This window comes from Haliotis rubra, unplaced genomic scaffold, assembly GCF_003918875.1.
Source record: "Haliotis rubra isolate DU_JTF1 unplaced genomic scaffold, ASM391887v1 Scf769, whole genome shotgun sequence".
Lineage (NCBI taxonomy): Eukaryota > Metazoa > Mollusca > Gastropoda > Lepetellida > Haliotidae > Haliotis > Haliotis rubra.
In genome coordinates, this window is record NW_025767489.1 from 384,460 (window position 1) to 398,969 (window position 14,510).

Genomic DNA, 14,510 nt, shown 5'->3' on the forward strand with positions numbered 1-14,510 from the left:
CATGATAATATAATCCACAAAATATTCATTGTATTAGAAACTAAGCCTTCATAAACAAATGAAAGATGTAGATGTGGAAATAAGTTTCTCAAACACTTCCAAATTTTGCCATTTCAATCTCTTCGTATCAAATCTAAAATGTTTAGCCTTTGTGTTGTCTACAACATGGAAATAATTGGCTTCCTAGTGTATCAATTTCATTAAGAAACAAGATAGCTTGCCTCAACTATACAAAACCAAAATCAGCTGAAGTAGTGACCAACAAGATATTTTCTCAATAACACAGATTTGAATAGTAATCACTGAACCATCTTAGGATTCCCCAAACGACATGGGATTTTTTTCCTCTGGTTACACGTGCATTTTATACACCAGCATTGGTTGTTGAAACCGTGTCACTTTACATAATGTTTCCTGGAATTTGTAAATCGGAAGCCTTTTATTACCATGTCCGAATCCATCCCACGCTGAAGAATATAGAGGTCAATTAAAGACCAATGGTCAGTGGTCTGTGTTGCCTCTCACTATGCCCGTGAAACGTGAAGGTAAAATCTTTCTAAAGATGGCGGATATGCGCCCAGACTGAGCGAGTGTGTGGCTTAATGTCGCTATAAACATTCTTTTAGTAAAATTAGTTGAAAGTCTAGAGCTTGGATTCGAACCCAATTTCACATTATAAATGGCAACTCTATACACTGAATGACGTCAACAAATCCTGCTGGCGTAGTATTTCGTTTGTGTTTAGACAGGTTGTTAGCTGACAAAGTAGGGTCACGATGTATAGACAGACTGACCTATTTGACAGTAAGATAGATCAGTGAATTTGATGTATATACCCACTGACCTATTTGACAGAAAGATAGATTAGAAAATTGATGTATAGATCCACTGACCTATTTGACAGTAAGATAGATCAGTAAATTTGACAGGTTGTTAGCTGACAAAGCAGTATCACGATGTATAGATCCACTGACCTATTTGATAGTAAGATAGATCAGTAAATTTGACAGGTTGTTAGCTGACAAAGTAGGGTCACGATGTATAGACCCACTGACCTATTTGACAGTAAGATAGATCAGTAATTTTGACAGGTTGTTAGCTGACAAAGCAGGGTCACGATGTATAGACCCACTGACCTATTTGACAGTAAGATAGATCAGTAATTTGACAGGTTGTTAGCTGACAAAGCAGGGTTACGATGTATAGACCCACTGACCTATTTGACAGTAAGATCGATCAGTAAATTTGACAGGTTGTTAGCTGACAAAGCAGGGTCACGATGTATAGACCCACTGACCTATTTGACAGTAAGATAGATCAGTAAATTTGATGTATAGACCCACTGACCTATTTGAAAGTGAGATAGATCAGTAAATTTGATGTATAGACCCACTGACCTATTTGACAGTAAGATAGATCAGTAAATTTGATGTATAGACCCACTGACCTATTTGACAGTAAGATAGATCAGTTAATTTGATGTATAGACCCACTGACCTATTTGACAGTAAGATAGATCAGTAAATTTGATGTATAGACCAACTGACCTATTTGACAGTAAGATAGATCAGTAAATTTGATCCAATGTGAGTTGCATATACGCGTGAACAATGCTTATTTCAGAGCTACTGGTATTTTACCTTCACTCTATGTCACAGGTGGCTTTGTGTATGAGCAAAGTAAACGTGTAACACCTAACCGATTCATTGAGGCTATATGACCAGATTTAATCTGAAAATAAATGATCATGTTGAAACTTTATAGTAGAAAATATAAATATCATGTACACAAGGTACATATATGTAAACATATTGTAAAGATATTGTTGTAGAGCAATGAAGATTCAAGATATGACAACTGAACGTTTGTGTTGAAATAGTTACTACTTATTAACTTTAACATAAACACTGAGCATCAAAAGACCTTGGTATGAAGTCTAGAATGCCCATTGCTGTTAAAGTAAATAATTTTTCGCAGTATTGTCTGAAGGTAAAAACTAAAATAGACAAAGTAAAAGGTATTTACAGTAGTGCATTGCGCACAAAGCGGTTCGCACTTTTGAGGTGGCTATATTTATTTCCCTTTCAGTTGATGGTGAATGGCAGGAGTTGGGTGAGTTACCTCCCCTCTCCCTGAGGGTGAAGGACCTTTTCCACTGCGTCCCACGCACTGCGCATCCTAGCAAAGTTTGTTTCAGATTTGAGGGTGTGAATTTCATACACATGCATCTAGTCAATCAGTCGCTGATCACATCAAGGTTCACTACTCAAACATCCCAACACTTTACCCGGAAGGACATTTTCATCTTATCTAATGCAAGGTACTTGTCAAGGCAAATATGTTGCCTTTTTACTTTATTTTGGGTAGTTTTATCCCACTTCGATAGTATGCTTTTGTTTTCACAAACCTCTTGTGAAAATAAACGCATAAGCAAAACAAGGTCATCTTTATGTACCATCAAGTCAGCGCCTTCGCGTAGCGATCATCATCATCGTGATGAGTCATCTGTTTTGCTTTCTTTCAGTATTCTGCATTTGTGCAGGGAGAATGCATGTATTTGAACTCTATTCCTCTTGTCGCGATGTTCTACCAAGCTTGATATGTTTTACTTTACATGCTGTGGTCAGAGGCTGATACTTCTGCAGATTCACAAGTTTTTGTTTTACAGGCAAACTAAAGACCAAGGTGCGTGGTCTGAGTTGCCGAACTCAGTGCTGTAGTTTCCCGCTCTGTGAGGTCAAGGTCACCAATGCATATATATTTGTACGTGTTTATTACGTTTACCTTGGAACAGTGACAGCGGAGTTCATGGTTTGTCCAAGGTACACGCTAATTAACAAGCCTAATTCCGGACAGTGTGAAAACACAAAAACAGTACATTTAAAGGTTTAATAAAACTTATAGAATGTTTTCGGAGCATACATGTAATGTGAAAACAAATGACAAAACATCTAAAACAATATGCATAATGTACATGAATCCATTATTCTGGTATGAGCTTCCTAAATCGCCTGTGTGCATGGTGACCTGACCTCTGTGTCCCTCACTCAGAACCTCTTGCTCACCTCTCCAGTGTCTTTTTCCCCACAGTGGATGGCGTGTGGCGAGAATGGAACGAGTGGTCCGCATGTTCACGCAGGTGTGATACAGGCACGCAGACACGCAATCGCACGTGTGACGGGCCGTATTTCGGCGGAAGCGACTGTGTGGGGCCGACATCGGACTTGCGTAACTGTAACACCCATACCTGTGCAGGTCAGTGTTCAACATCCACTCCCTCTGTCGGTCTCCAACTTCTTCCTCCTCCTCATCCTTCCTCATGCTTCATTCGTAGATGCTTACTGTCACCCGTGTTTGTAGTGTTTGCATAGTCGTTTCCTTCATGTGCACATCTCACTGGCAGGGCAAGGATTTCTTCTGACTGCCATACATTTCAACCTTTATATGTTCCTGTATACCGTGCTAGTCTCCGTCCCTCCTCTTGTCCGTGGCAATCTCTGACTTGATGGCGCATCGTATCATTGAGTTACTCTCATGTGCTTTCTCGACAAGCTTGGTGAGGGTGCGTAATTATATTGGATTTCAAGGACGATGTAACAGCGTGGGCATACTATCAAGGTAAGCATTATTCTTTTCTGTCTCTCATATTCTTGCGCAATAACTTGCTTTCGCCCTATCAATCTCTCTGAAAGAATATCTCTGATCTTCAAACCTTCTTACTTCCTATTCATTGATCTGCCTCTAACTCTGTGATCTCTGATAACACCTATTTGCAAACAAATGTATGTGGTGCATTAATCGAAACTATTTTGAGGGAGAACATATTCAAACTGTGTTAGGACAGTAATAACCGAAATCGGCCTATACATATGAGAAATAGCTAGTAAGTAACCTTAATAAAAGCTTCACCAAACTAATGGTTTTTGTGCTTTCAGTTGATGGAGTGTGGAAACACTGGTCAGACTGGTCAATTTGCCCAGTTACGTGCGGTGGTGGTACTTCTCGAAGATCAAGGTCATGCGATGGCCCTTATTTTGGTGGTATAAACTGCAGCGGACTTTGGAGTGAAGGGCAACCGTGTGGAACAGAACCTTGCCCTAGTATGTGCACTCGTCTCACTCTTAAGTTGTATCATTCAGCGATATTGCATGTCTTGTCTGTTCAGGGGAGGTTCGTTCGTACCTTACATACCAGGAACTATTTTCATACTTGGTTTTACATTTCTTTTCTCCACTTTTCTTGGGGTTGCTAACAAAACTTGCCTTTGTGGGAATGGCTGTCAATCATGGACTGTGCATGCCTCTTTTCCTTTATTTGTAATGGGAATAGAAGGATTCAGAACATGCTGACGGAAAGCTGCAATTTTCATAACTCATCTTTCAGTTGATGGGGTTTGGGAAACCTGGTCTAAATGGTCATCTTGCCCAGTCACATGTGGCGGAAGTATGTCACGGAGATCAAGGTCATGTGATGGTCCTCGGTTTGGCGGGAAAAACTGCAGTGCTCCCTGGCTTGAAGAAAAAACATGTGGAACTGTTCCATGCCCGAGTATGTCTCATCATAGTTCTTCTTTGAAAGCAATTCCATGTTCATCTTTTGTCTTAATAGATCAGGATGTGCAGTGGTTTCTAGATTTAATTAGATGTGTCAGTATGGTCAGCTTTGCAACTCGTTTTATTGCTTAGTTGTCCTAGTCCAGTTTGTCCTGTGACTTGTGGATGAGTCACTTCTGAAAGAGCTAGAACATGTGAGATGCCGTGTTTTAAGGGCACAAACTGCACGTTTCCCAGGAGTGAAGAGTAACCATACGGACGTTGACCCTAGTCCCGTTATGTTGACTGCTCATCTAGTGTGTAGCAATACCAATGCTGCATGCAAGTGTTAAAAATGCGTGCCGTCACACGTGGGGGATTTTCTAAAAATAAATTCGATTCTTGCCACCTTGATGTTTTTCAGTTTATGTATAATTGGAGCTGTTATTTTATGGCCTCTTTGTGCAGTTTGCTATAGTTGAGGCCAACCTCTAGGCCATGAGATTGAACCTATTTGGGAAATACATCATGCTGTGACAACTTCAGTGAAAGCAGTGAACTACAGTTGCCTTTGTAAGGGCTGCACTTTCGATAAATAGCATGGTCTCACCAAGATACTCGTAACTGCAAGATTGCTCATCATTTATGTCATGTCTAGGAGAATGCAACAATAGTAAATTGTTAATGGATAATTGGAAAATGGCAGCCATAATTTCCCTGCTGCGTTCTGTATTTGTTGCAAAGATTCTATGTATTTCAGTTGATGGGGTTTGGGAACCCTGGTCAGAATGGTCAGTTTGTCCCGTCAGTTGTGGTGGAAGTACATCACAAAGGTCAAGGTCTTGTTTGGGTCCACACTTCGGTGGTAAAAACTGCAGTGCTCCCTGGACAGAGGCTAAGCCATGTGGGACAGACCATTGCCCTAGTATGTTTGCACCTAAAAGCCTGTCTTGTTTTCCTCATCCTTTGCATGAATTCTTCCATTTGTATTTCCTCTGACTTTGCCATCTACCCTGTGTGGTGGCCGTGTGAGCATGTGCATATTTCGTGTTACTGATGCATGTCATCAGCCAGGTTGTTTACCATGAATACCTCTGTCATACATATGACATCCCATTCTTAGCCTACCCGTGCATCTATATTACCCGTGCATCTATATTACCCGTGCATCTGTCTTACCCGTGCATCTATATCTTAAGACTTTGTAATCCTCTGCTTCTACCTTGTATAATTTGAATACAGTTACACCTTTGTCCATAACTTCTTTGCTCACTGGAACTGTCAGGAAACATGTACTCTGGTGAGCTGATGTCAGTACGTCTTGTCTGCTGCTAATGCAACTGAGTGTGTCCAATCAATAGGCTATAGTTGATAAATAATTTCCCAATAGAAAGATATTTCAGGGCATCGATGTAAATTTAATCCTTATCTTCACAAATACTCCTTGGAAAGGACTTGGAAAGTAAAGTAACTGAAACTAACATCATATAACTTTAAAGAATAAGAAGAGGGAAGTTCCTCTTCTGCGTATATTAATATGATAGCTAATTGTTTTTGTTTTCATACTTTGACCCTTCTATACAGAAAGCCAAATAGCCATACGAAGGATGCCTGTAAATGGTTGCAATCCTCTCAGAACTATGTAAATTGCTGAAATAATCAGATTAATTAATTTAGAATGGTCAGTTTGTCACAAACCCCACCTCAACATATTTACAACCGGAAGACAAAATAAATCATTGGTAGACATCGTACATACCCAACATGAAGTGAGCCACAGATCTTTGAGTATCTATTCCTTGTATTTTCTAGCATGCCTTTGAATGTCACTTGCCTTTTCAATTCTGGAAACGACTATATCGAAACGTTTAATAATGATTGTTAAAGTCCAGAAGGAATTTCCGAAGTCACGCATAGATATCGGATGGTAACATGCAAACTGGTGGTTACAATGTGTGCCATAGACTCCCTGTTGGGATGAAACGATGATAATGCCTGACTAGTTTGTCTGGCTCAATCTCAATTTACAAAACTGTGAACAAAACAGACTACTATTGACTGACTACAGTATAAACCTACACAAATGAATCATTATTTGTTGGTAAGACGTTGAACCGAATCGTGACAAAATATACTATTCACACTTTGCTAAGGATCAAATCATGGATTCAACAGAAAACTATTATGTGGGGGCCAAATTTGGTTTAAATACCTAAGTTTATTGTAAGCATGGATCCTAGGTTTCAGTATGTCATTGCATCTTGTAGATCCCATACCTGTTATTGACATGTGTTGTTTATTTGTCAATGACTCGTTCCATGATTTGCAAAATAGTTGATTGGTGCCATGAAAACCATTTTTATGGTTACTGGTGTATCAAGTGTATAAGGTTAGCTTAAAGTGACTATTTGCGTAATGAGGGGTTACCATATTATTATTTATCCAGTTTTAAATGGATACAATTTCAAATTATAAATCTACGTTTAAGTAAAGTTGTGATTTTTTTTGTCCTTAGCAAAGTGTGAGTAGTATAATTCAATCGTCATACAGAAAATGTATTTTCCCTTTCTAATATAATATTACATTATCAATCTAAGGTTCTGATATGAAATACTTCCAGTTGATGGCGAATGGACCACGTGGTCAACCTGGGGCTTATGCAACGTCACTTGTGGAGGTGGAAGCCAGTCTCGCTCTCGAACTTGCATTGAACCAAAGTTCGGTGGTAAAGTCTGTGAAGGGGATGGAGTTCAGCTGAAGGGTTGTAATGACATCCAGTGTCCAAGTAAGTCTTCACAACACAAACTGTATTTGTTTATTGGATCACTTCATGTGAAGTTGGTTTGACCTGGCAAACGTTTCATATACTCTACTTTAATGTACTCTGCTGAAAGGTGATTAAGATGTAATACTCACGCATTATATAAATACAGCGGCGGCTCGCTGAATACGTCAGATGATTGAAAAGAAGCCAAGGAGTATCTGTTAACTAGCCTTGCATGGATGGATCTTGTCCTACCGCAGGTGTCGATCCATTTCATCAAAGATATTTTCTAAACGGTAGAGGAACTTAGAAAAAAGCAGGACATGGCAATACAGAAATGTTAAGCTTCCTCTAAAAGTCTGTTACAAGACGCTCACCATGTTGTCAGGCCATTCGGGCTTGTCTTCTACCATTTGTTGTGGTGCCATGATCAGTGTGCTCTCTCGAACGCACGACGATGAGTAACGCATGCGTCGCTGAAACGTCCTCCTGAACGCCTGTAGACCATTGCAAGACTTTCAGGGCTGTCTAGAACAAACCTTGACTCAATTTGGAACAGTGTACAATATCAATTCAGTAGTGTCCCAGGCGATTATGGTTGCATCGTTGGACTGTAGATAACGTCTCCGAGGAGACGACATTGTATTTCGACGGAACCCAATGGAACGTGATTTTCAGTGTTTGTGTTTATATGTGTGTGTGTGTGTGTGTGTGTGTGTGTGTCTTCGTCACCAACTAACACACATTCAATAATGTGTAAAAAGTCACAACATTGGTGAGAATTATATGAATGGAGTTATATTGTATTGAAAATCAGTGATGACACCAGATGTTATCGTGCTAGACTCTGACACTAAACATGATTAGAATTACGAACATTTGAAGTTTCGTAATTATTACATTTACTGAATTTAAGATAACACAAAGACAGACAAACACGCAAATAGATAGATCAGGAATGGTTCACTGAAATAGTATTTTGTTCCTGGCAATTAGTTGATGGAGTGTTCCAAACATGGGAAGAGTGGGGAGCTTGCAGTGTCACTTGCGGTGGAGGAGAAAAAATACGAAGCCGGAAGTGTACAGGTCCATTTCATGGAGGCAGGAACTGTACTGGACCATGGGAGGACAAAGCCACGTGCGGCACTGCGTCATGCCCGGGTATCAGCAAATAATAACTAATATACTTTTCCCCTTCAATACCTCTGTAACACGCCCCCTTTAAATCTTCACATCCCCCTTCTCATATCAGCCATCATGTCACTTTCATTACTCCAGAAATCATATCTCTACATAACTTTTTGAGCTTTTTCAACATAAGATGTAAGTATAATTTTACTTTCTACAATTTATGAACTTTTTTGCATGCAAAGTTAACCACATTTCGTGTGATCCCTGTCACTAGATGTTGTGCTAACTGTTTTTCTCCTACTAACCTTGCAGTGCTTTGGTGGTTTGCTTTGTTTTCATCCTTGCCCTGTCGAGCCAAGACTTTTGAGGCACAGCTTGATCCGCCCCTTACACAGGTGGGGTTACAGCACATTCTTCCTCACAATCAGTTTTCTATGTCAAGTGTGTATTTCCTCTCCAACTTCCATCAGATGAAATATTTCTACTAGCACTTGTCTATGTTCTTTTATATTTGAGTTATTGACCAACTCTTAGGATGAGGTCTCCTATCAACAAATTCGAAGCTCCGTCTAGCAATTACTAGAAACGAATTAAGGAGTAGTTCCTTTCGGGGCATTGTAAAAGTGAACGAGATCAGCTCTGCTGTAAGAAGTTCAATAATAGGAGGGAGTGTCAAGGTAATGTAGGAAGACAATCAGGCTGAGATCATAGATGATGACTACTCTAGTACCGAAAATAAGCTTTGAACAATGATCACTAGATCCTGGCTCGTCTGAGTGTCCAACTCTGCAGAACCAAGTGATGAGCCTCATAGCGATGTTTAACAGTTTGTCCATTATCCAGGACAGGTAAAATATTTTATAGGTGTGGCGACAACAGGTGTGCGACATATTTCAAATGTGTAGCTTCGTAGTTGCAATACCAAACAGAGTGTTTGGATGCTGAATACGAGAAGTCGTTGCTTTGTGCTTAGAACATTCTTGATGAAGACCAAGGGTTGATTCCGCATGTGTAACGTTTAAACAATTTGAAACCATTCTTGTTTTGTCCTGTCGTGATATGGCTGGGATAATATAAACGTTCCTTAAACCTAATCACAGGTGTCAGAAATATTTACAAGAACGGTATTGCTGAGTCCCTCATTTCCAAATTCATGGATAAGAAAAGATAACAAGAACTTGCTGCGATTTTTATATTCCAAAGGTGATGTTGTTCTTTCATCACTATCATCACCATTTCCATACTATTGACAGTTGATGGTACTTGGTTGTCCTGGGGCGCGTTCTCAGAATGTGACCTTACGTGCGGAGGTGGTCTACGAAGCCGTAAACGCGACTGTGACGGACCATTCTTTGGTGGGACAGACTGCACTGGCAACGACGAGGAACAAGAACTATGCAACGAACAAAACTGCCCAGGTTAGAATCTTGCTCAGCTCATTCCTAAGATCAGATTGTTTATGGCAGGAGGGAGAGTTTAACCAGATTAACCTTCTAATCTGTGTTTGTGTTGTTGTTTGTCTGTCATATAACGCCAGTTGTCAACATATTGTTAAGTTATTGAAACAATAGGGTAACCCGAAATCTGCACAGAGAAGAATGATGTGTGGCAGCGACGTAAAGAACAAAGAAATGTGATACTAGATCTTTCTAGACCAGTCTCTTACTCTCAGTGTAAATATAGTCACTAGCACACCACTGTCCTCTACTGAACCGGAAATGAAACAATGTAACTCAGTTACAACACTGCACTTTTCCACAAGGAATGACACTGCCACCTAACAATATCCGCACTATCCCATGTGTTCCAGTCGATGGCGAATGGCAGAACTGGGAGATTTGGGGAACCTGCAGCACTACATGTGGCGGAGGAATACAGTGGCGTGACCGGGGATGTGTTGGGCCATTTTGGGGTGGTCAGGACTGTTTGGGAGACTCTAAAGAGTCCCGTGACTGCAACACACAAAGCTGTCCGGGTCAGTTGCAGTTCTCTCCCCACTTTCGGACCGTGTACACTGCATGCTGATCATTACCTAAACCTCCATTGTTTGCATGTTAATGAATGACCGATCATATGAGCAGGATGCATGACATGGGAGATAACTGTGTAGAGCAGCTAGCTGTTATGGCAGCCTGCAGGTAAGAAAATAGTCTCAATGTTTATCCCTGTCGCGGCTTCCCGCTTCAACCCTGCGTATGTGTCATGACTCCGCTCTGACTCTTTTTCTTCTTCTTTCTCAAGCAAAGCAATGGCCTAGCAGGACAGCTCCCAAGAATTAATTTATTTGATTGATATGTGTCCCCATTGAAATAATCATATAAAGGGCTTTGCTTGAGAAAGGCTGACTTCCTGTTATTAGCATTCCTCTAGTATCCTTGCCCTGACCTCCTTCCTCGCAACTGCATCACCGCTTGTTTACGTCTAGGCTCACGAAATAGTCCCAGTGATTGCCTGATATACAAGAACCCTCCACAATAACTTAATGTCACAGTTTCACTTCAGTCCAGCAGACACGTAGCGTGATGAGCAATGTCGTATCTCATTTCTGCTTCACTAGAGGATGGGTACTTCAACGATTGGGCTCAATGGAGTCTCTGTGACGTCACATGCGGCGGAGGGATACGCTGGAGAAATAGAACGTGTAATGGTCCGTTCTATGGCGGTGCCGACTGTGATGGTGCGCGGAACGAAAGCGAGGCTTGTAACGATCACTACTGCCCAGGTACCAGTTGGCCATGTGACAGCACATGACGATGGTTTTCTGCGCCGAGCGGTCGTTAGATCAGGTCACGTGACTCCTGATACTAGCGATCTACGCCGAAGCGTAGTAATATTTGTTGAATGCAAATGTTCTTGTTTGTTGGTGATGTCCTCTAGTAGAGATGTGACGTCTTGTAAATACAGAATAGATTTCACGATATGAAGTAGTAATTAAAATTCACAGTTCACAGAGTGAAATGGTAAAATACACTCTGAAACGTTAGTCCATTCTTAAGTTTACGCATTTTGAGAAAATATAATTACATAAAACAACGTACCTAGTTTGAGATTCTGATTCTGACTGACGATAAATCACGATTGTCAATATTTACTTTACATACTTCTATTTCTTCTCGTTACCTGAGATTCAGGTCCGAAGCTGCTTCTTTTTTTTCTTCAGTTGATGGCGTCTTCAACAATTGGTCAGACTGGGGTACTTGCAGTGCCACATGCGGAGGTGGTAATAAACTGCGTCAGCGCACCTGCCATGGTCCATTCTTCGGCGGTAAAGATTGCGTTGGTCCACGTGAAGACACAGCGTCGTGCAACCAACATAACTGCCCTGGTACGTGTTTCATTCTGTCGTCATAAAGTCCGAAGACAGAACTTAACATCAAAATATTATTTGCATTGTTTGATGCGACCCTTGCAAAGATCATGTTAATGAGAATAATTAATTTATTTACATAATTAGCTACCATACTTTAAGGAATATTATATTAAGACTGAACATGATTTAGTTTGATATAAAATATTACTGATGATATTACTCTGATTGGTGTTTTGTACTAACGCTTTTTTATTCCTCTTACATGTGTGTAACTGTGGTAGATAGTTTGTAGTTTATACCATAATACTTGTGTGTGCTGTTGATATTGTATTCCGATAACGACATAGCTCTGTCTGTCACGCGTGTCTAACAGTGTGTGCCTTTGTTTAGCTGAGCTCCAGCGACTAACATGTGCATTATCACATACCATTCCAAACATTTAGCCGTCACATCATTTGCTGCACCTGCAAAATGATATTTTAATTAAAATTATTCATGAAACCAGTCACCTTTTGACCTTTCATTCCTCAAGGTGCTAAGCTTTAAGTAAATTAATTTCTTCCACGCAAGTTGATGGCATGTGGGAATCATGGCTCCCATGGGGCGCATGCTCAGAGAGCTGTGGCGGAGGCATACAAGAGAGGGAAAGGGAGTGCCAAGGTCCGTTTCACACCGGACAAGAGTGTGAAGGAGCGCAGATTGAGTCACGGGACTGTAACAATGATACCTGTCCGGGTCAGTCACCCGTGGCCAGCGGAAGAACGACATCAATCATATTATTCCTGTCCATCCGTTTTATCCGAAGTCAATCTTCATCAATATCACATTATATTGTTTGAAGTTCAATACTTAGTCGCATTATAGCTTCTGGGACACGCCTATTTGCACGTGTTGACTAATATAACTGCCTATCACGTGTGTTGTAAATGAGGACTTGGCGGAAACCTTGCCACGCCAATCACGTGATCAATCTATTTGTCACTTTTTCATATTTGAATCACGTGCTACCAATCACAACGATGCATCGAGCACCACCACATCATCTTTAACCACGATTTTCATAAATAACATTTTTTATTTATTATTAATGCTTTCAGCGAGTTTGAATATTTTTCTGGTGTTTAATATGGTTTTTAAGTTTATTTAACAGACAAATGTATATAGACAATCTAACCTCGTTTCTCTTAAGCACTGCGATGAAGCCATACATTTCTATTTCGCTTCGTAGTAATTTAAACTAATATTCTCTTCTGTAATGATGATTGCTTATACAATTAGCCCTTTGTTAATATAATCTGAAGTAGAGACAATTTTGTTGCTACTGATTCTTGAAGCATGTTAAATTCTTCTAAGCTACTAACCAATAATTCCTTGAAAACACCTTGATGCCAGCCGATGTCAAGGAAGTGGTCCAACTGAAGGGTGTGTCTGTGTGTGATGTTATATAAAGCTGAAGATGGTGGTTTCAGTGGACGGGATATGGGCGGAGTGGGCAAAGTGGAGCACGTGCACGCTCACGTGCGGAGGGGGGCAGCAATGGAGGACAAGGAACTGTATCGGACCGTTTGATGGTGGTAAAGAATGTCCAGGCCCTCGCAACGTCACTCAAGCCTGCAACACAGATAACTGCCCCAGTAAGTAACTCTTTGCTTTCGTCTTTGAATCTGATAAGTGTTATGAATACGAATCTAATTCTGCTTGTCATGCTAGGTTGAATACTGCATACAAAAATATTTCCGGTCAAACCTGTGTTCATATGTGCGTATGTACGTGTATGTCTTAGTGTGCACGTGCGTGGTTGTTAGATCTGCAACCGCGTGCGTGCGTGCGTGTGTGTCCGTTTAGACCTGCTATGATGTATGGAAGAACAGCCAGGGTTGGCATATTAGGTTCTGAAATACTTCAGCTTTACAGTTAAAAGTTAGCACCGTGTTTGTGATCATGAATTCCAGTGAAATAACATGAAGAAACACGTTGATCAAAACACGTTTTGCGTGAATAGTGCCTTACAGTGACTTTAAATATGTCTTTAATGTTGGTCAAAATACCGGGTAAAGTATTAAAGACCATACTAGTCTGTACCTCCAACAGCCAATAGGTAGCCATGCCCACAGTTATATCTATCTACATGGAACACTCATGTGCAGCAGCCGCATTCCGAACTATTTTCAGTTGACGGCGTCTACGGTGAATGGTCCTCATGGGGAGCATGCAGTGACACGTGTGGCGGAGGCACACAAGATAGGACTAGGTCGTGCACCGCCCCTAAATATGGTGGTGTCGACTGCTTAGGCCCAGCAGTTGACACCATGGCCTGCAACACCAATCACTGCCCTGGTCAGTCCCCTCACTGCATGACGTCATCAATAGCCTTTAACCCTTTCCCATTTAACCCATCACCGCATTGCATGTCACTCAGTTAATCAACAGCCGAATTTCTATTTAACCCTTCACAATACAGCTTTGCCAACACAGTTGTATATAGGACATTGGGTTCAAGTTTTCCCATCCTTTCTAAAGGGATAATTGCAAGTCTTAGACAATGAGGTTAGAAGATATTCCTCCCTATCCCTAGAGTGCATGCATAAATATCCTTGGACGCATGACTGTATAGGTCTTGGATGTAGTGACTATACTTTGTAAATATCGAATGCCTCCTCCGACTTCCCTTCATGATTCTTTCATCTCTCTAAACTGACGAAAGAAATCACCCAGAGCACTACTTTGCCACTCCCTTTCCTATGACCTGAGCCATGACCACGAGAGGCTTCCG

General features: G+C 40.9%; 1 protein-coding gene across 1 annotated transcript in view; it reads left to right on the top strand.

Annotated features, from left to right (window-relative positions):
* The window catches only part of LOC124260528 (SCO-spondin-like), a 28,373-nt gene extending 14,344 nt beyond the window's left edge, over window positions 1-14,029 (top strand). The window contains exons 12-24 of the mRNA XM_046694859.1: window positions 3,091-3,255; window positions 3,936-4,100; window positions 4,384-4,548; window positions 5,293-5,457; window positions 7,153-7,317; window positions 8,293-8,457; window positions 8,740-8,822; window positions 9,681-9,845; window positions 10,238-10,402; window positions 10,985-11,149; window positions 11,588-11,752; window positions 13,207-13,371; window positions 13,910-14,029. Of these exons, the coding sequence (XP_046550815.1) occupies window positions 3,091-3,255; window positions 3,936-4,100; window positions 4,384-4,548; window positions 5,293-5,457; window positions 7,153-7,317; window positions 8,293-8,457; window positions 8,740-8,822; window positions 9,681-9,845; window positions 10,238-10,402; window positions 10,985-11,149; window positions 11,588-11,752; window positions 13,207-13,371; window positions 13,910-14,029 (2,018 nt within the window). The remainder of the gene's footprint in view (window positions 1-3,090; window positions 3,256-3,935; window positions 4,101-4,383; window positions 4,549-5,292; window positions 5,458-7,152; window positions 7,318-8,292; window positions 8,458-8,739; window positions 8,823-9,680; window positions 9,846-10,237; window positions 10,403-10,984; window positions 11,150-11,587; window positions 11,753-13,206; window positions 13,372-13,909) is intronic.
* Window positions 14,030-14,510: the final 481 nt, after the last annotated feature.